Source organism: Heterocephalus glaber, unplaced genomic scaffold (assembly GCF_053883595.1).
Source record: "Heterocephalus glaber isolate CG9 unplaced genomic scaffold, H.glaber_assembly_v1.0 deba00001532, whole genome shotgun sequence".
Classification (NCBI taxonomy): Eukaryota; Metazoa; Chordata; class Mammalia; order Rodentia; family Bathyergidae; genus Heterocephalus; species Heterocephalus glaber.
Genome location: NW_028258330.1, coordinates 13,535,290 through 13,556,370, shown reverse-complemented (window position 1 = coordinate 13,556,370; position 21,081 = coordinate 13,535,290). Strand labels below are relative to the sequence as shown.

The 21,081-nt window shown below is 38.5% G+C and overlaps 1 protein-coding gene across 2 annotated transcripts in view; it reads right to left on the bottom strand.

Annotated features, from left to right (window-relative positions):
- Pak5 (p21 (RAC1) activated kinase 5) overlaps window positions 1-21,081 on the bottom strand; it is a 321,615-nt gene that overhangs the window by 98,562 nt on the left and 201,972 nt on the right. For both annotated transcript variants that reach the window (XM_004840815.4, XM_021255058.2), the window contains one exon: window positions 15,814-16,028. In XM_004840815.4, the coding sequence (XP_004840872.2) occupies window positions 15,814-16,017 (204 nt within the window). In that variant the 5' untranslated portion in view covers window positions 16,018-16,028. The remainder of the gene's footprint in view (window positions 1-15,813; window positions 16,029-21,081) is intronic.

The window sequence follows — 21,081 nt, the reverse complement described above, 5'->3', positions numbered from 1 at the left end:
CAGATTTCTCCATACTTTTCTAGGTTTGCTAAACTGCTTATGATGAAAAGGTACTACTCTCATATGGTGGAAAAAGGTCATGAAGAATGACTCCCAAAAGGAACAAATTTGCTTTTAAGGATAAAAATATCTGCTGACCTTACCACAAAGTTTTCTTCCTGGAGAGGTTTGCTGCAGCCTGCTACTTCTCTAGCATTTTGCACCATGCAAGTAGAATCTTGCTTTAGGTCTCAGAGATTTTGGAAAAACCTGCCTTGGTGCTGTTTAAAAAGATTTCCCTGTTTCCCACCAATGCAGCTTCCACAAAGTTTCCAGCCAAGGTGTTCTCATCCTGTCTTATTGACCAGGGGCAGGCAGAATCTGTGGATGTCACAGATGCTGCTGCAAGGTGCGTCCTGTCTCTGGGTCCTGCTTCCCAGGGGAAGTGAAAGCCTGCAGCATCCTGCTGGTTTCAGGTGAAGCATAAGAAACCTGCCTGGAGTGAGAGAGATCTGGCAGTTTTGCTGGTAAACTGACAAACAACTAAGACCTCACACTTCGTATAATTTAGAGAGTTCTTTATGAAATGGGTCTGAATAGTATTCTTTTTTAATTTTTACTTTTATTAGTACATGCTCGAGGTACACAACAATTCACATTCATTGTGGGGAGTTGGCACATGTAAATAACACATCTTAATTATTTATGTGCCCCCTCTCTTCCCTCTGTTCCTTTGTCCCTTTCCCATTTGCAAAAGATCTGTCTTTCTGATTCCTATTGTCTATCATCTATTTTGCTCTTTACTTATAATTTATGTCTCTCATATAAGAGAAACCATGCAATGTTTAAGCTTGTGTGTCTGATTTATTTCACTAACATTACAGTGTCAAAGTGCATCCATTTTCTTACGAATGACACAAATTTATCCTTTCTTTAGAGCGGAGTAGTACTCCATTGTGTATAAATATCACATTTTCTTTATTCTGGTGAGGCTGCAGGGAAAAGGGAACCCTTCTACATTGTTGCTCAGATTGTAAACAACTATAATAACTATGGAAACAGTATGCAGATTCCTCAGAAAACTAAAACTAGAAATTCCATTTGACCTAGTATATCCCTTCTGGGTATCTTAGTAAATGAGTTAGGACATCATACTACAGTGATACACTCATACTCATGTCTATAGCAGCACAAATCATAAAAGCTAAATTTTGGAAACAGCCTAAATAGTATTCTTAAAAACGACTGACATGCATTTATTGATTGAGAGAGAAAATAAACTCAAAATATTGTTTTTTTAAAAGACACTCTATCGTACTTTTTATGTGATAACTGGATTTGTTTTATTTCTTAGTTTATTGGCTACTTGTCTTAGCCACATTCTTCATGACTGAGAAACAATACTTGACACCCTCAGTTTAAAGAAGGAGAGGTTTATCTTGGGTCGTAGTTTTAGTCCATTTAGTCAGCCAGCTCCAAGACAGGGAGACATGGCACAAGGGTCTGGCTGAGGAAACCTGCTCACTTCATGGCAGCCAGGAAGCAGACAGAGCAAGAGAAGAACCTGGGAGGGAGACAAACAGTGACCAGGACCCACCTTCCAACTGCAAGCCAGCTGTAGCCTCCCCTTAATCCAGTCACCTTCTTCCAGCCCTACTTTGGAGCACATGAGGCTTTGGGGGGACATCTAGACACAAACTTTAGTACTACTAATAGCTTACATGAATTGAACTGTTCAATGCTCTTGCCAGCTGTTGGAGAGAGTACTGTCATACCCGCTTCAATGGAAAAGGTGAGTGAGGCCCACTGTGACCAAGTAACTCACATGAGGTTGCACAGGTGGACCAGGTAAAATTAAAAGTTCGCATTTGTCCTGCAGAGTCTGGCTCTAGGGGACTCCAGCTAGTTCTTGCCAATGTCTCTTTGTAAAGTGATCTTACAAAGGGATGTCCTTTCATTAGGGTTGAATATAAGATACGTTCTCTTTTCAAAATCCAAAATAATAACTATAGGAAATTTCTAGGTGGTACAGACATTCTATTCTTAATGGTTTCTTAAAATGCTTAATTCTCATGACATCATTTTCCATTTGTCTTTATAAGTCCATTTCTCCCATTAATTTGTGCATGCAATAGAGAGGGGACCAAATGTCATCTTTCTAAAGAGTTCCATCACCTAGAACTTAGTAGGTACACAGTAAGTATTTGATAAAGGAATGCATGCTGATCTTGCACTGACAGCTTTGGTCCCTTTAGCCCACTCCACAGGTTCACTGCAGTTATCTCCTAACTGTTCTGAATGTTTCTGAGTCTCTCTATTTGAGAGTGTTCTCTGGCTGCTGGAGATGCTTGACCAAAGCTGGAGCTGCCAGGGAATTAACTCCTGGGAGCAAATTGTAGCCAGAGAGGACTGGAGTTGGTTGGTGGGCAGGTACCCTGCTCCCTTGTTCCTTGCTGGGACAGTTCTGAGGTGTGTGTTCCCCAAGTTCTCAGAGTGTCTCCACCAGGACTGAGCCCAGATACCCAGAGCAGCTGCCAGGTCATTAGCAATCCCTCTCTTGGCTTCTCATCCATCCTCCTCTCAACACTCCATTCCTCCAGAGCTGAAAGGAAACAAATTCTGCCAGTAACCTAAATGAGCTTGGCAGTGGATAGGAAGGCCATGGGGAGTGCAGCCCAGCTGGCACCTTAACTGCAGTCAGGTGAGATGTGAGTAGAAGACCCAGTTACACTTCATCTGACACATGGAAAACGAGGGTGTTAACAAATATATGTTGCTTTCAGCTGTTAAGTTCAAGGGAATTTATTCTGCAGCAACAAAACATATACAGATTTTGGTGCCTGGAAGTAGAGTACTACTGCAACAAATTCCTAGAAATGTCTGCAATAATTTGCTTGGCTTGGCATAATAACATTCTATAGACTGGGTAGCTTAAACAATGGTGAGAACTTATTTCTCTCTATTCTCACAAGCTTGAGATCAAGGTGTGGGCATGATTATTTTTCCTGAAGCTTCTTTTCTTGGCTTACAGATGGACACCTTCTCACTGTGCCCCCAGGACACCTTTTCTCTGTGTGCAACTCCAGCATCTCTTCTTCTTTTTATAAGGACATCAGTCCAATTGGATTAGGGCTCACTTTTATGGCCACATTCAACCTGACTTATCTCTCTATTTTTTTTTCCAGTACTGGGGATCGAACTCAGGACCTCAGTGGCAGGCATGGTGCCACTGAGCTAAATCCGCGGCCCTACATCTCTAGAGTCCTTTTCTCTAAACATAGTCACATAGGGAGTTAGGGTCTCAACATATGAATTTCAGAGTGGACACAGTTTAATCTGTAACACTGCATAAAGTGTTTTCTAACAAGATAGTGGGTGAAAGTTGGGGAAGTTTAGGAAACCACGGTAGAAGACTAAATTGCCATGAGTCAACTCTTTCTCTCGATCTAGACTTTGGTGGTGCTGATGGGCAGGGCCCAGAAGCAAGTAAGATTCATGCTGCAGGAAAGAGGAGTAATATCTGAGACCTTTGCTACGTGAAACTCTGTAAAAGTATTCCCTACAGTTATGTGGGAAGCAGAACTTATAAGTGACAAGCACAGCTATATTGCTAAAGAGATATCTAAGAAAAATGTTGAAGGGCCCAATTGGTTTCTTTTTTCCAAGGGAGACATAAATTGAAGGAATGGTTTTTCTTTTAAGAAAAAAGTAATCAGAATTTGAGAACCTAAAAATTCAGATGCTGTCTACACTAAAATGAGGACACTGAGATGAACAGTTTCCCTCTCAGGAGAGCAGGCTGTAAAGAAAAGTGTGGACCTGTGATTGTCCAGCTCTCTGTTACAAACTCGGATCACATGGTCAGAGTACATAGTCACTCAAGGGGGCCCTTTTACAGTAACTATGAGTATGTCCCACAGTTCTTCTCCATCAAACCGGAGCACCTTTAGGAAGTCCAAGGATATTCTATCTCAGTGGGTCAAAGAGTAGGAGACCTTTCCTTCAAAATTCCTGTGGATACAGCTTTTACCTAATGGAGCGAACCACAGTGAAATCCACAATGTCTATGAAGTTTTTAAGGAATTATTTCAATAGAAATACTGTCAAGTCAGCTTGAAAGGGACAAAGAATATAAAATAAGAAATATCCAGACCCCACAAATTCTACTGGCAGCAGAAAGCAGGCAGATAAAATTATATCTGCAAACATGTGCTCACTGTCATGAAAAAGCAGAGCAGAAAAACAACCCAGAGGGTAGAGCTGGAGCCACAGGAGGTTTCCCGTGTTGCGGGATTTACTTAGGGAACACCTAACATTTGTCAGGCTGTATTTCAGAACAGATGTAGATCAGCGTTGTGACTTAGATGGAAAACATCCCCCAGAACTTTCATGTGCTCAGAAGCAGGGTTTTGGGGAGGTGATTCTATCATGGGGGCACTAACTTAGCAGTGGATTGATCCACTAATGAGCTCTGCAGCTGAATGTGCGGTTAGGAGGTGGGGACTGGTTAGAAGTGGGACGCTGGGCCTCTCCCACCCATCTTTTCTCTCTCTACTTCTTGGCTGCTATGGAGTGGGCTGCTGTCCTCCACCACGCTGTCTCTGCCACAGACCTAGGTGACCATAGACTGAAAATGTGAGCTGAAATAAGCTGAGAGGCTTATTTCTTTAAGTTATGGGTGTTTAGTCCTTTGTTCTCATGATAGAAAGTAATGAAGACATTCAGTGATTCCTTTTTACCTTTGGTCTCCCTCACTTTACCCCACTTCCCTCATTTTGAATCTCATTTTATACTTATTATTCTACTGGTCCACTACTGCATGCTGGGAAACCTGGAGGCAGATCCTTGTGTCTTTAGTTTCACAGGTCTGTAGATGGCTGATTGTGCTCCAGAAACTATACTTAAGTAGTAATGGACTCTGGTAATCTGGGTTAGGAAATACATTTTACATATGGCAAGGATATTGGGGACTGGAGAAGACAGTTCTCAAGCTAACCCCTCAGTAACAATTCCCACATTCTGGTGCGTGTGTATTGCTGTGATTTCTTCTCCATAAGTATGAGGATCCAAGCTTGCTTCTAACCAGTAGAATATAGCAAAGGTGATGCCATCACTTCCAAAGTTGTGTAATATGCCAAAGGTGATGGGATGCCACTCCATGGTTACCTTACATACGTTATACAACCATGGTGATGGGATATCACTTCTAATGGCTAAGCTTGACTCTGTCAACTTGATTGGCTTTGGAGCTGCCTGGGTGATTAGTGGAGCTCACTTCTGGGTGTGTCTGGATGTGTCACAGAGATGTGACCTTGGACACTATAACTGGATCCTCACCCCTTTCTCCCTGGCATTGTTTCCCTGATCTGCTTTCCAGCCACCGTAAGCTAAGCAGCTTTGTTCCACCATACCTTACCACCATAATATTCCTGTCTTAAAGTCAGCCTTTATTGACTGAATCTCCTGAAGCCATCAACTAAATTAAATCTCTCCTTCTTTGAGCTGTGGATGTTGAGTGTTGTGTCACAGCAATGGGAAAGTAGACTAATGTAGATGTATACACAAACTTCAAGAAGTCTAGCTGTCACTCTCCTACTGGCCTTGAAGGAGCAATCTGTTATTAATTCTTCATACACAAAGAAAGATTTCTGCCAATCTTGGAAATAGATTCTTCTCCACTGATGCTTCCAGGTGAAAAAGAGGCCCAGCTTTCCTCCTTGTGAGAAATTGGGGAGAGGACCTCATTAAGCCATGCCTTACAGATGTGATAATGAAGATGCTCTTTTCAGCCACAGAGTTTGTGATAATTTGCCATGCAGCACTGGAAGACTAAGTCAAAGATTCTCAATAGGTGATGACTGGATGATCACAGCAAATTCTTAGACCAGTACTGTCTTCAGCAGAGGTTTTTCTCATTAAACTTTTGACCTTATGGGCAACAGTAGTAGCATCCAATCAATTGAACAGTGATTTGCTGCTTGGAAATGATTGAAATGATATATTTATCATACAAAAATTCCTTTACTTAGAATTCCATAACAAAATGATAAAAATAAGATTTGACAGTTCCACTAATCACGCCTAGAGTTGCCATCTTAGTGGCCTGATTTCTATAAGATATCAAATAAGAGTTAAATTAAATATTTCAAGTTCCAAGCATGAGTGAGAATCAGAGAGAACCACAGGCCTTTTTCTTTTATTTAGATGGATCATTTTCTGTTAGGTCACCCCTGCCCAGAGAGCAGAGATGGAGCAAATAAGGAATTCCTGAGAATATCCTATTACTTTACACAGAATTTCCCAGTCATCGAATCATAGCCACCCTCATCATTTGGTGAGTTCAGCTGTAGGAGCTCAGAGCAGGCCATTCAATAGGAATCCAGCAGAGGTTTGGAGAGATGCCTGTGAGCTGGGGAATCACTGTTTGACCTCAAATATGATTAGGTCAGGGTGGTGAGGCTTCACGGAGTGTGAGCAGCACACATTTGAAGGTATACTCATCTCTTTCTCAGCCAATACTTTCATTGACATATTCTGTTTAAATATTCTGTCTAATTCACTTGAGAAGACTGTGTGAATTACATGCATAATGAAAGATCGTGCCAAGGGCCCTGAGTACTCTACAAGTGGAAAATAAAATCATATGGCTGTACTGATAGGAAATCACAATCAGGAAGGTATTTAAAATAATATCCTGATCGGATTCTCCAGTGTGTGGGAGCATATGAGCTAAATCTAGGCTTCCGAAATGCCAGAGTCAAAGGCATTCTGTACCTGTAGGAAGCTGATGCTAACTTGCTCTATGATCTTGGGAAATGTCACTGTACCTACCCGTGTCTCAGTTGTATCATCTGTTAGATTTAAAAGGCAGGAGGACATAAGGGAATTTTTTCTGACTTTGCATCCTTTATGCATGTAACCACTTTTTCACGCCCAACAATGCCCTTATCATCAGAAATCAGGGTGATGTGGTGATTGCAAGCATAGGCTTTGGAGTCAGATAGTTTTGGGGTTTGAATCCTGGGCTTTTCTAATTGTTAGCTGTGGGAACTTCAACAAATTTTTAAACTTTACCAAATCTTACTTTCCTCGTGTGAAAAATGGAGTTAATACTACCTACTTGAAAAGGATGATATGAAGAATAAGTGACACAGTATCAGTCAGTTGTCCAATAATGCTGTGTAACAAACACCCCCACACACTGAGTATCATAAGATGAAGGTGGAACTGGGTGATTCTGCTCGAGGTGCCACTTACTCTTCTAAAATCACTGAATTCTCCAAGTCATTTTCTTGTTATGAAACAATGCATAAAAGGAGATCTTAGCTGCCCATTACATGCCTTTGTTCTCACTATGCCATTGACCATGCAAATCACTTGGTCAAGCTCAAATTCAAGGAGATGAAGAGTATTCAGCCCTTCATGGGATATGACAAGTGGGATAATCGAATTAATAACTCAGTCTACCAGAGATGGAATGTGTGGAGTATCTATAAGATACAGCAGCTGATACACAAGGCCATGATTGGTCATCAGTATCTCTGATTATGGGCATTTTTGCCAATGTTCTCTACACCAGTCAATCTTTCTTGTTCTACTTGAAGCAAATGAGAAAATTTCTCCTGCTCAACAGTGTCACCACTGCAATTTATCTATCTGATGTTAAAATGTAAGTTTCTCTTCTTAAAATTATGATTATCTTTTTTCCTGTCAAAAGCAAATACTTTGAGAGGCAACAGAAAGTAATCATTAACTATTTAGGACACATGAGAAAGAAAAGGTGTGTGTCAACCAAATGCAGCTGGGTCTCTGATATTAGAACTGGGTTCAATTTACTCAAATTTGTTAGCCTTTCTGAGGCTGAAGCTACTCATCAGTTCTTATAAGAATGCTACAAATAATATATATTAAATGTTTTGTGCTCCGTAAAATACCATCCAATGTTCAGTAATCATATTCTCAATTTTGGTCAGGCCTGTTTCCCAGGATGGTTAGCCCAAAACTGCAGATCACTGTAGATTAGATTCCTGCTTTGCCCCTGTACCAACTTTAGCCCTGGGAGTAGATCTGGGACAGAATAATCAGTTTGAGGTGGTCTCAGTTGCACATTCTGTCTTGGTGGGCTCTGCTCTGTCTCATCCTCCCTGGAGTTACAGTAGAAGGGTGGTTGCTGCAGGAATGCCAGGAAAGGTATCATGAACCACCAGAGGAAGCATTTGGAATAGATCTAACCATCTCAGTCATAAATAACTTTCTGGTATAACATATTCCTGATAATTACTTTAAAATACCCTGTCCTATTTATGTTTACTTTCTTTTCCAGGGTGACAGGAGATGCTGAACTCTTGGTGGGGAGTAACTGAGATCAGTCATTCATAGGGTCTCAGTGGTCCAGTTTGAATTGGGACCCAGAGAGCTGTTTTCTAAATACTGGGATCATGGAATATGAAAGACCAATGCAGGTGTGGAACCACCCATTTCTGGTCATAGAATTATACTGGGTGCCATGCCAAGAGTCCTGGAGAAGGTACATGGTTAACATCCTGACCTCAATATGGAACAAGGGGTGGGCACCTTCAGCCACAATGTCCCTGGGGTGATACTGCTTCCCTGAAAACATCAGCCTTTGCTTTTTGAGTAGCATAGGTACTTTCTGAGCTGAAGTTTGCTCAGACTCTGAAAGGAAGTGTTAAGATAGGTTAAGTGAAATACTGCAAAGCAAAGCATTGAAGTAAAATGTGGGGCTTATAGGAGGTTAATGTCTATTTTTACTTTCTAAAAAATGTGAGAGATATTTGAGGGATGAGATGATATGCTAGCAGGAAACACATCAAATACAAACCTCTTTGATACAGTAGAATTCCTTTCTAGGAGTTAATAAATTTGGTGAGCTCCCAGAAATGAAGATATATAATAAACCTGGCTTTGATTTTAGTTTTATCCACCTGTTTGAAACTAGATAACCTTTCTCAACTCTCTTTAATGTAAGCAGGTCTATACAGTCCCTGAGGTAGTGAGACGGTTGAAAAGGTATACTGAAATTAGAAAAAGGGAATTGAGAAATAAATAATCATAGAGCAAATTGTGAGAGTCCAAGGGTGCTGTACTCACTGGCTTTCCAATTGTAGAAATATTCAGATAAATCCAATAAAGGATTTATAATCTGCACTCCCAGTGAGAACCTCAGTTCTGTGTTTGTTTTGTTTTTTGGTACCGGGGATGGAATGTGGGACCTTGTGCTTGCAAGGCAGGCAGTAGAACCACTGAGCTAAATCCCTGGCCCTGAGAACCTCAATTCTAACCAACTCAGTGGACACGGTGTTGTTCTTTTGAAGTGGGATTTTAGATAAAAGTCTTTAAAATTCAGGTAACCTGATCAACCAGTTTTATTTTATAATCACATTCTGCTTTCCAATGCAATTAACTATCTTTATAACAAATGGGTGATTCTGTCAGAAGTTTCATGTTTTCCTTAAATATCTTTTGAAAATTACATAGTTGGAAAGATTCCCTGAAACCCAACTCTTCCAACCCATTTAAATAATAAATCCCTAAGCCCAGAGGCATATTATATTTGATCAATATGGTTGGTACACTTTAAATTGTGTGTGATCTTTAGATGAAGCAATCATTTCAAAAGAGAACAATTTCTTAGTATGAGACCTGTATTCTTCTTCTATGGAGGTTTAACAAATATTAAACTCCTGAATTTGGTTTCCTAAATCCCCACCATCCAGTTCCTGCTTTCCTATCTGAACATATCTCTCCATCTTCTCCTCACCCCACTCTGCTCTAGAACCACAGGCAACTTGTTTGTCCTTTAAATTCCATGGGCGTGTTCCTTCTCCAATATCTTCTTACTGGTTCTTTGTTCTGCCTGTGAGTACACCCCCTCCCTGGTCTTCTGCTGGCCCCATTATTACCACCATGGATGTACCCTACTGTTGATCCACGTGGGCACTCAGGAACAAAAAGGAGGCCCAGCTGGGTGAAAATGAGGGCATCAAGTTTCATCTCAGAAAGATGCTTCTATGTTCAACATTATGTTTTAGTAGATGGAAACAGATCTAAAAGAGGAAGGAGGTAAAACCATACTGACTTAAGAGAATAGGAAAATCCTGGGGATCTAATCCATGAGCTTTGAGAAGAGACTTGGAAGAAACAATCAGAACCACAAATAAAAGAACAGAAGCCATTTGGCCTAGCTGAAGGGCACTATGTGGCTTTCATGGCACAAGCTCTTTAGCAAGCATGGGAACCAGAAATGTCATGATGGATCCCTCCAAGCTTCGAGAACTTCTAGGATTTCATTTGGCTGAGGTTATGCCAAATGTCTGAAACACAGTTTGAATCCCTTGAAGGCAGAGGAGGCACTGAGATACAGCCTTCTAGAATAAATTCTGACCAGTCAAGAGACGCACATAAAGTGATATGTAAGTGAGCTGAAAACTTGGGAGCACCGTTTACCTTGACACAAAGGGAAATGATGTTAGAAATTAGATTTCTGGTCATCTTTGGAGAGCAGATTTCAATTATTTAAAGTTGGAGGAAATCCCATGGAAAAAGAATTAAGAAAGAAAACACACCTTTCAAAACTTAATTCTAAACATACAATTGTGCATCATGAAAAGGGAAAAAGATATAAAATTGTAGAGTAATTGACATGGACTCATTCTTTGTTGAGCTTTTAACATAAGCTATGACAGGGAAGAAAGCAGAACAGTGGTCTTCAAGAACCAGGTGGCCAGACTTGCAGATTCACCGCTTTCAGTTGTACTTCTTTTCTTTAATAAGTTGTTTTTAATGCAATGGTCAGAAGAGGAAGACAAAAAAGGAAGAGGCAGAACCTCAGCTTTGGAAGACTATAAAATACTAAAGATGCTAAAGATGAGGGAAATCAGTCAGAGCCAGTCTTGCTTTGGTATTCTCTGTAAATTTTCAATCTTGACAGGAAATAAGAGGGTTGTTAGAAAAGCTTTGAAGGCTAAATTAGAAAAAGGATTGTGAGTAAGGATGTAAGCATTTCAGTGACTTCACAACTGGCTCAGAGAAATTATATTCTATGACAATTAAAGGATAGGATGTTATATTTAGTAATTTTGAGAAAGTTATATAGACTAGAAAATTACCAGCCAACTGGAGAAGAAAAAGTCTCTATTTTCATAAACAAAACTAAACAAAAATAAGTGGTATGTGAGGAATAATTTTCAGAAGCTTCTGGCAATCAGATTTGATGTAAGGCTCAAGACAGTGATTATCAAACTTTTTGGTTTCAGGAACCCTTAAAATTATTGAGGATCCAAAAGATTTTGGTTCATGGTTTTTAGTTATCAATATTTACTGAATTATGTATTAAAATGAGAAACATTTCAAACATAAGAATATAAACTGCATGCACCAGTCAACACATCGTATAGCTTCTGAAACACTGCACTCTGTACACTCAGGAGAGAATGAGAGTGAAGAACGTAAGGATTCCTTAGTATTATTAGGAAAATGGTTTGCTCTTGCAGTCTCTGGGAAAGGGTGTGAAGGATTCCCAGGGTTTCTAGACCACATTTTGAGAATCTTGCAGGAAAATTTCTCATCATAGCCCCAAGCAGACATGAACACAGATGTTCACAACAGTGTCACCTGTCACTGAAAATACTTTACAATCTCCCTTACTTGAGAAATGGATAAATTGTGGAAAAAAAACCTAGGAGTAATTTAAAAAATAAACGTATGTTCTATGTATCAGTCTGAGTTGATCTCAAAACAATGTTAAGTTAAAAAAAGCAAGTTGGAGAATAATATGTATATACAATATGCTATCATTTAATAAAATTTAAATACACCAAATAATACTACTGAGTATTACTTCTATAATACTAGTTGAAAATTTAAAAAAATAACCTGTAACATATATTAAGATATGCTGTTTGTTCATGTTAGCTAGGAGGTACAAAGACTTTTCAATATTTATCCTCTATTTTTTTTAGTATTTTATAAATGATTTTTAGGCTACAACATAAGGAAAGAGGGACCATTATGCTCTGGCCTCAGTCCACATAGAACAGTGTTCTTGAACTGTGTCCTCCATCCAGTGACAGTGCCTAAGAAATTGCTAAAAATACACACATTGGCTCCCATTGCCAGAACTACTCAATCAGAATCTCTAGGATGGGCCCAAAGACTGTGGGTTATAATAAGCCTCCCCTCAGAGATTATGTTAAAGGACCAAATTTGAGATCCAACAGGTAAGAACAAACAAATATGACCATGCTTCTATCTCAGAAAGAATTTTGTTGATATTTCTTATCACATTTTTATGGACAAGATGATATTAGATCTAAAAAGGAGTTTCACAGAGATTACGTTTTTATACTGGGATTGAACCTGGAGCTTTGTACATGCTAAACATGTGCTATACTACTGAGGTATATCTCCAGGTCCTTGCTATACATTTTAAAGGGATCTTCATCTTTGTGTGTCTAGGTTATTTCAATTAACCTACATACCCTTGCCTTGGGCACAAGAACTTCAACTTTCAACACAAGTTCAAACTAACTTGTGGGTTCTAATTTATGACATTTTAGAAATCTTGGTCAGTGTCAATGCACACTGATTTTATCTTATGTGGATACATTCCTTTATAACTACTTAAATCAATGTTTTCAAAGTCTAGTCTCCAGAGGAATATCATCAGCACCAACTGAAAACATTACAAATGCAAATTATTGAGCTCCATTCCAGTTTCTACTGAATCAGAAACCCTGGAGATAGAGCCCAGCAGTGTGTGTTTTATCAAGCCCCTTGGGTGGTTCTGATTGTCTGTATATTTTGAGAAATACTGTAAGTACATTGAGAGATTTGAGTCCTGGTAAACAATGGGTATAATAGGTAAGCATGAGCTTCTAAATAGGCACAGAAGAAATCATAGTCAATCATGAAGAAAAGTGCAAATTGCACAGGTAGATTTCCCCGGGGCACCAGCCAACCTGAAGCCTGTTGACCAATACTGAAGGAGGAGCACTTTGTCCCAGAAAAAGGGATAATATACTTCTTTCACTGCCTGTTTTTATGCCATGATCTTTTTCTCATTTGTCATTGTCCATTTTGAAAGACAATGAGACAAAATTTGAATTTTTGGTTCTATTTAACCTTAAATAATTTTTTTCAAACTGGCTTTAAACCCGCATAATTCTATCTTCAGTATTCAGTCTTTTGTGTCAATTCATTTGTAATTTCTTATTTTAGATTTCTCTGACTTTTAATATTTATTCTACATGTTTTATATGTTATAGTCAAATACGTTGGAAGATTTTTGAGGGCATTTCTGAAGAAAGAGGATTATCCAGACTGCATGGCATACTTTGGCACCTTAAATCTCTTAATTCTATTTATTCTGAGGGGCTGATAGAGACAACAGCACTTTCTTTGACCACCAATATTATCTGCCATCTGTCAGCAATGCTAATCGTACTCATTATATTTGGAGGAAAAAAGGGTCATTCTAAAGAGGTTCAATGAGAATATCAGGTACTGGAGTTTTGGCATGTCCTTCAGTTAAATGTTTCGTTAACTTCACTTTTTCTGTTGGAGATTCATTGCTCAAGGTCCTGTTTGCAGAAATCCAGGCTAATTCTATACTCAAGATGTATTTTCTAGTCACCACACAGTTAGCATTCAAGTATCTCTAACAAATTTTAAGCAGACTGAATGCTTCTCTATTTGGTACCAGGACTGGAAAGTCCATAGAACCAGTAAGATAATCATGAGGCTGAGAAGCTCAATTGTTAGGAAATCTTGATTTAACCTCTGGTAAGACTGATTAGACTAATAAGTTCTGTCAGAAAGGAAAATATAATGAGTCAGCCCACCAAGGAAATGGAAGAAATCGTCTAGAAGGTTCTCCGAAGTTCTATGTTCACTGAGCATGGTGGATTACCAGTGAGATGGGAGCCTCTTTACTGCCAGATAGGACCTAGTAAGATCTGGACAACTAGAAACTCATGATGAAATAAATGATGTTCAGTCCTTGCCCAGTAATAAACCCACTCTAACAACACAGTATATCTGGGTTTTTACATAGGATGTATCTCTAAGACTTTGCCTCCTTCTAGAATATTTTTATCCAATAGTATTGATAATGGTACTCCAAGATAAGGGGAAAAAAAAGCCTTAGTTTCACTTGGGAATTTTCCTTTCACCAAGGTGATTAACAACAGAGGACTTTTCTGGGCACAATGCCCATTCCATTTTCTTTGAGTTTTGTAAAAAACAAAAACAAAAGAACTTGGGATATAAGAAAAACAAAGAAACTAAAAAAGAAAAAATTTTTTTCTTTTTTGTACCAGGGATTGAACTCAGGACCTTACACTTGTGAGACAGGCAGTGGCACCACTGAGCTAAATCCCCTGCCGTAGGAAATTTTTAATATATACTTCTTCTCAGATATTCCCCACTCTTGGCATATCTGAAGTTTATTGAGTCTGCATTCTGGTAATATAAAATTATTTTCACGAATATTCCTGCCCCTAAGCCTACTACCTATTTGGCCACTGGTGAAGAAATTTTTTGGGGAAAAATGTATTCAATCATAGGATATTGCCTAATATTAATTAGTAGAGAGTTGGTTAATAGGTTAATTTCTATTAAAGAATCATTAAATACCTGATTAAACTGGAAGGCTCTTTCTTCTCTAAAGGTTTTTCTTCCCAAATATCCATCTTTTGTCTACTTAACATTTTAACTATTCTGAAAAATTTCAAAATCCTATCAGAAAATCAAACACAAAATGCTAGACTGTAAGACTCTACTGATCTCTGGAAAGAGCACACTCACTTGTTTAATACTAGTCTAGAATGACCAGCACCATGCACATATGACAGAACCACAATTCTAATTTGGTTAGATCGGGTGATTTTTCCAATAATTAATCAACTATGCTCCCTCTTTACAACCGATTAAATATGCTTTGCATATCATTTAGGCACAGTTTATGATGTATTCAAGTCAACAAAGAATAAGGGATTCATGTAGCCTTATTAATACAATTGGCAAGAGAAAAAAATGAATTTCGTGCTTTGCCTGTTTTAGAGAATTCTAGATTGATCTATGGTATAATATAATGATGAACTTCAGTGATGTTTAATTCCCACAGAAAGCTTTTGGGAAACTGCCTGATAATCTGGAATTCTTAACATCCTGGAGAACAGACAGAAACCAGAATGCTTGAATTTTCTTTTTTAGTAACATTGCACATCTGAAATTGTGAGCAAGTAGAAAACAAAATTTGTCTAATATAATATTTGATCAGAGTCTTTTGCCTATAGTAACTTGAGGGGACTGATATTTTTCAGTATAATGACCTACAATCATTATGCAAAGCAGAAGTAAAAATGTTCTATTTTGTGATGGAATTTTATGTCTGATTTTAAAATAACTCACATCTGAAGGCAAGTTTCCTTTTTATGCACTGGAATATACAATGAATGATGACTATTATAATCACTGAAGAATAATGGTGGCTAATATGGGGATGTTTAAAAAAAATGTGGTTTTATAGCTTGCCCGTAAAGATGGTCTACTGCATAAAATAAAAGCATGGTGCTCTGTTTTTTGTTTGTTGTTATGGTACTAGGGATGGAACCCTGGATCTTTGCATCAAGATACCTTTGCATTCTCAGCCCTGCTAAAATTTTAAATTCTAAGACAGGGTCTCACTAAGTCACTAAGTTGCCCAGGCTGGGCTTAAACTTTTGATGCTTTAGCCTCAGCCTCCCAGAGTGCTGGGATTAGAGACTTGACCCACCATAACTGGCTAAAAGCATACTTCCTAAACCAACCTACCTTCATGGGAGCCAGCTGTATGGGTGTGATGCATGAAGGGTCCACCATGGGCTTCGGCCTGTTGGCTGTATCTGCTAACAGGCTGTGCCACTGCTGTGGAAGGCCAGTGAATTTCTGCTCTTGTGGATCAAACCCAGTGTGAACCCTGTGTTCAAAGTTGGATGGGCCAGAAATTTCAATCTTTTTCTTTTTCTTCCCAAACATGTTGAAAAATCCTGGGAAATGTAAACAGAAAAGAGGTATTGGTTTAGATTTTTTCCAGCAGAAGATCATAAGAAAGCTATTTTAATGAATTCACAGTTATATCTTTGCAAATATACCTGTAGATACCAGCTACAAAAGATAAAAGTTGGATTTTTCAGGGTGTATAAATAATTCTACTCAAAATTGTTTGTTCTTTCCTTGAATACTCCATGTGAAATACAGCTCCATGTTGAATGGGTTTTGGATTGAGCCATGTGCCCTGCTTTGAACAATGGACTATGGATAGAAGCCAGTTTGCGGTGGAGGTGTTCGAAGCACTGTTTTCACTCTCTTCACTTGTGCTCCTAGTGCTACCTAAGAGGTTGATGGCTCTTCTTCAGTCTTGGTCTTAGAAGAAGAGATATATGAGGTAGATACAAACCCTGTTTGGAGTTAAGACCAGGCAAGCAAGCCATTGCTAAGCCACAGCTGACTCACAAGTGAGAAATAAATGTTTTCAATTAAGCCATTGAGAATTTTGGGCTTGTTTGTTATGTAGTATTATCAAGGCAAAAGTTGACCAGTACACAAGGAAAAGTATTTCATTTTAAAAATTAAAATTAATTGATTTATTTTGAAACAGGGTTTTTCTATGTATCCCAGGCTGGTTTCAAACTCAAGATTCTCCTGTCTCGGCCTTTAAAAGGCTGAGATTAAGAATGTGCACAACACCTGGCTCAACATTTGGTATTCATTTAAAATTCAAAATATTGGTATAAAAAAGCACAATATACTTTTACACGAAAAATAGGTTAATAATGACACTTACTACTTATTAGAGGATTAAATAAATAAACATTGATGAAGAAAACTACCTGGCACAAAGTAACTGCTGCAAGTATTGACTATACTTCTGAACAATTGGATAGGAAACTTGATTGTCCTTGGCTGCAGAGAAGGAAACCTAGGGAGTAAGATAGGGAGGAGGATTCTCTTTTCACTGAATATTATATTTAAATTTAATACAATAAACTCTACTTGTTTTTAAATAACACATAAACACATTCAGTGACCAGAATACCTCTGGAAAAGATGTACAATAGGCAAGTTATGCTGTATGGTACTGAGAGCATGTAAGATAATCTGAGTTTGAATGCTGAATATATCACCTACTGGCTCTGATCTTACTTAATTGCTTTTTCTTCTCTTAGTCTACTCATCCGTGAATAGAAAAATCATAATCATTTTGGAAATCCTTTCATACACTGTTGTGGGCTTCATAAAAGATGAAATTTAGTTTAAATGTTCTTTGTTGGGGGAACCTTATCTCTGGTTCCAGACTGGACTAGGGGGGGTTACTCCTACATTTATATGTACATGTTCTTCAGAGCATTTATCCAACTGTTATTAATCTCATATAACAGTGCACTAAGGGTTTTCCCCACTAGTATATAAGATCCATGAGAGAAAGGATGTCTCTTTGCTCATTACTGCTTCCTAATCCATGGCTTATGGTAGGGCTTAAGAAATATTTGCTGACAGACTGAAATCACTCAGAACAGCACACTTATTCAGTAAAGAGCACTTGGGGTCAGCAGTTCATGAATGTTAACATCTTCCCTCACTTTTCCTTTCTCCCCTTGCTACCTCTCTTCATCCTCAATTAAAACTTCTGTTTCTTCTTTTAAACATGTATTGATGCTCCTCAGATAGAGTTTTCCTGCTGCCTTCCCATTTTCTCAAGCTTTTATTCCATCCTTTCCTTGAAAAATTATTCTCTCATCAATCTCCAATCATTCATAGCCTTAGCTCTTCTGATCTTGTTGAACTACATTCTATTTATTGTAGGTGTTACTTCAGAATACATCAGAAAACTAATAAAAAATAAAAGTTCAAAATATTTACGTGTTGCCTGTCCTGGAAAACATAACTTAAAAATTTTTTAAGTACTTTAGTAGTTAAGTTTGATTGAATCAACTTGATTGGCTTAAGAAAAACCTAGAAGATTAGTAAAACATACTTGTGTGTATATCTACTTGTGTCATGGAGGCATAACTTTGGCTACCATACACGGTCCCTTACCCCTTCCTTTCTGTCACTATCCTTCTGCTCTGTTTCTTGGCTGCTATGAATGATGTATCTTTACTTTGCTGTGTCCTTACTCCACATTTCTGCTTGGAGGCAGCTGCCAATGGACTGAATCTCCTGAAAATGTGAGCCAAAGCAGAACTCTCCTCCTTTACAATATGTGTGTCAGGTATTGTGTTTCACAATGGGAAAGATGACTAATACAAGTACTTTGTTAGAAGTAGATAAACAGTGAGTGCCAAGGAGCAGAGCCCCACCAGCCAGCATGGAGTAGGTGAGGCTCAAGGCCCAGAGTACCACAGCCCCCAAACTCTGAGGAGCAGAGCCCCACTAGTGCTGAGGAGGGCACCCTGCCACAGCTCCCAGCACAAAGAAGGCTTCTGGGTCAACGAGCCATAGCTCCCAGAACAGAAGAGGCTTCTGCATAGGAGTGCCACACCTCCCAGGGCAGAGGAGGTGAGCCGCGTGGGTGCCACCAGCACCCCCCCCACCCCGGTTGAAATGAGAAGACATATAAAAAAGCCTCAGAACCAGACTTCCAGATCACCTACATCAACCCCAAAGGGAAACGAGATGGAACATTATGATACTCAACCACCTGGACTCCCTGAACTGGGAACAAAAGAGGATCTGGAAAAAATGAAATCAAAAATAATTTCTCACATAACAGCAGAGATTTTGCCCATAGTGCAAAACATGATTAATAAATCTAGAGAGGACACAGATTAAAAAAATGGAGGAGCTGAGGAACATGATGGAATTCCAACATAGGAAACAAATGGAATCCATAAAACAGATGCAAACAGATTTCCAGGAGACTAAGAACTCCACTGAAGTCTATGCAGCAGAATGAGCCAATATGAAGACAGAATTTCAGACATAGAAGATAAGTTTGCAATTAGTGACCAGAAAAAGAAAAATTGCTTTAAAATTGTAAGGGACCACGAGAAATCAATCCAGCAGCTGTTAGATGATGGAAAGAAGAATAAAATAAGACTGATTGGAGTCAATGAAGAAACAGGAGAGAGTGCAGATGACATAGAAAAACTGTTCACAGAAGTGATGCCAGAAAACTTCCCAAGCAGGGGAAAAGAACTTGACATACAAATAAGTGAGGCATATAGGACACCGACTAGCCTTGATAAAAAAAAATGTACACAAAGACATATAATTGTTAAGATTCCAGAAACCTAACAGAAGAACAAAATTCTATAAGCAGTTAAAGAGACAAATCATATACAAAGGAAAGTCCATCAGATTCATGACAGACTTCTCAACGCAAACACTCAAGGCAAGGAGAGCTCGGAGTGATGTATTTCAAGCACTAAAGGAAAACAACCTCCAACCCAGATTGATGTACCCTGCAAAACTATCTTTCAAAATTGTTGGTGAAATAAGATACTCTCATGACAAAGAGCACCTTAAGAACTTCATGAATACAAAACCAGCACTCCAAAAAATTTTTGACAAAATCCTATGAAAAGACAATGAGGATCACAACCCCAGGAAGTCTAGCAGAATGAATCCATCAGGTGCAACAAGAAATTAAAAGCTAAGGGGGAGAATCCAGCAAAAAGAAAAATTCATGACAATGATAATTCAATATGTATCAGTTATAACCTTCAATGTTAATGGTCTCAATTCACCAATGAAAAGAAATAGACTGGCAGAATGGGTCAAGAAGCAAAATCCAACAATATGCTGCATACAAGAAATACACTTAATTCAAAAGGAAACTCATAGACTGAAAGTTAAAGGGTGGAAAACAATACTCTATGTGACAGGAACCTGAAAAAAAGCAGGAGTAGCTATCCTCTTTGAAGACCAACTGGATTTCAAACCCACACTGATTAAGAGAGACAAAGAAGGACACTACATCCTTGTAAAGGGAACAACCCAAGGGGAAGAGATGACAAGCATAAATATGTATGCAACAAACACTAGTGCACCCAAATATATAAAACCAATATTAACAGACATGAAAAATCATATAATCACTAATACAATAGTAGTGGGGGACCTCAATACTCCATTGTCACAAATAGATAGACCAACTAGACAAGAAACAAGCAATGAAATACTAGAACTCAATCGAACTCTTGAACAAATGAACTTAACAGATGTTTACAGAGTGTTCCATCCCACAAAACTAGAATACACATTCTTTTCAGCTGCACATGGGTCGTTCTCCAAAATAGACCAATACTCATTCATAGAACATATTTAGGTAAGTGCAAAGGAATTGAAGTTATTCCCTGTATATTATTAGACCATAGTGTGATGAAATTAGAAAACAATTGCAAAAATTTCATAAACAAATGGAAATTGAGCATCACACTCCTGAATAACCAATGGGTCACAGAGGAAATTAAAGAAGAAATCAGACAGTTCCTTCAATTAAATGACAGTGACAATACAACATATTGGAATCTATGGGACACAATGAAAGCAGTCTTAAGAGGGAAATTCATAGCAGTGAATACTCATATTAGGAAAACAGAGTGAGCCCAATTAAACAACCTGATGCTGAACCTCAAGCTTCTAGAAAAAGAAGAGCAGGACTAGCCCAAAGCCCATAGAAAGGAGGAAATTATGAAGATCAGGGCAGAAATCAATGCAATGGAGACTAAGAAAACAATACAAAAAATCAATGAAGTCTAGAGTTGATTCTTTAAAAGAATAAACAAAATTGACAAACTCTTAGCCAACCTTATCAGAAAAAGGAAAGAAAAGGCCCAAATCCATGCAATTAGGAATGAAAAGGATGAAATTACAATGGACCCAGCAGAAATCGAGAGGATCATCAATACCTACTTCGAGAACCTATATGCCAATAAGATGGAAAACACAGAAGAAATCGACAGATTCCTAGACACTTATGAATTACCAAAGTTAAATGAAGAAGACCTAAAAATCCTAAACAACCCAACATCAATCAATGAAATTGAAAACGTAATTAAAAACTTACCAACTAAGAAAAGCCCAGGTCCTGATGGC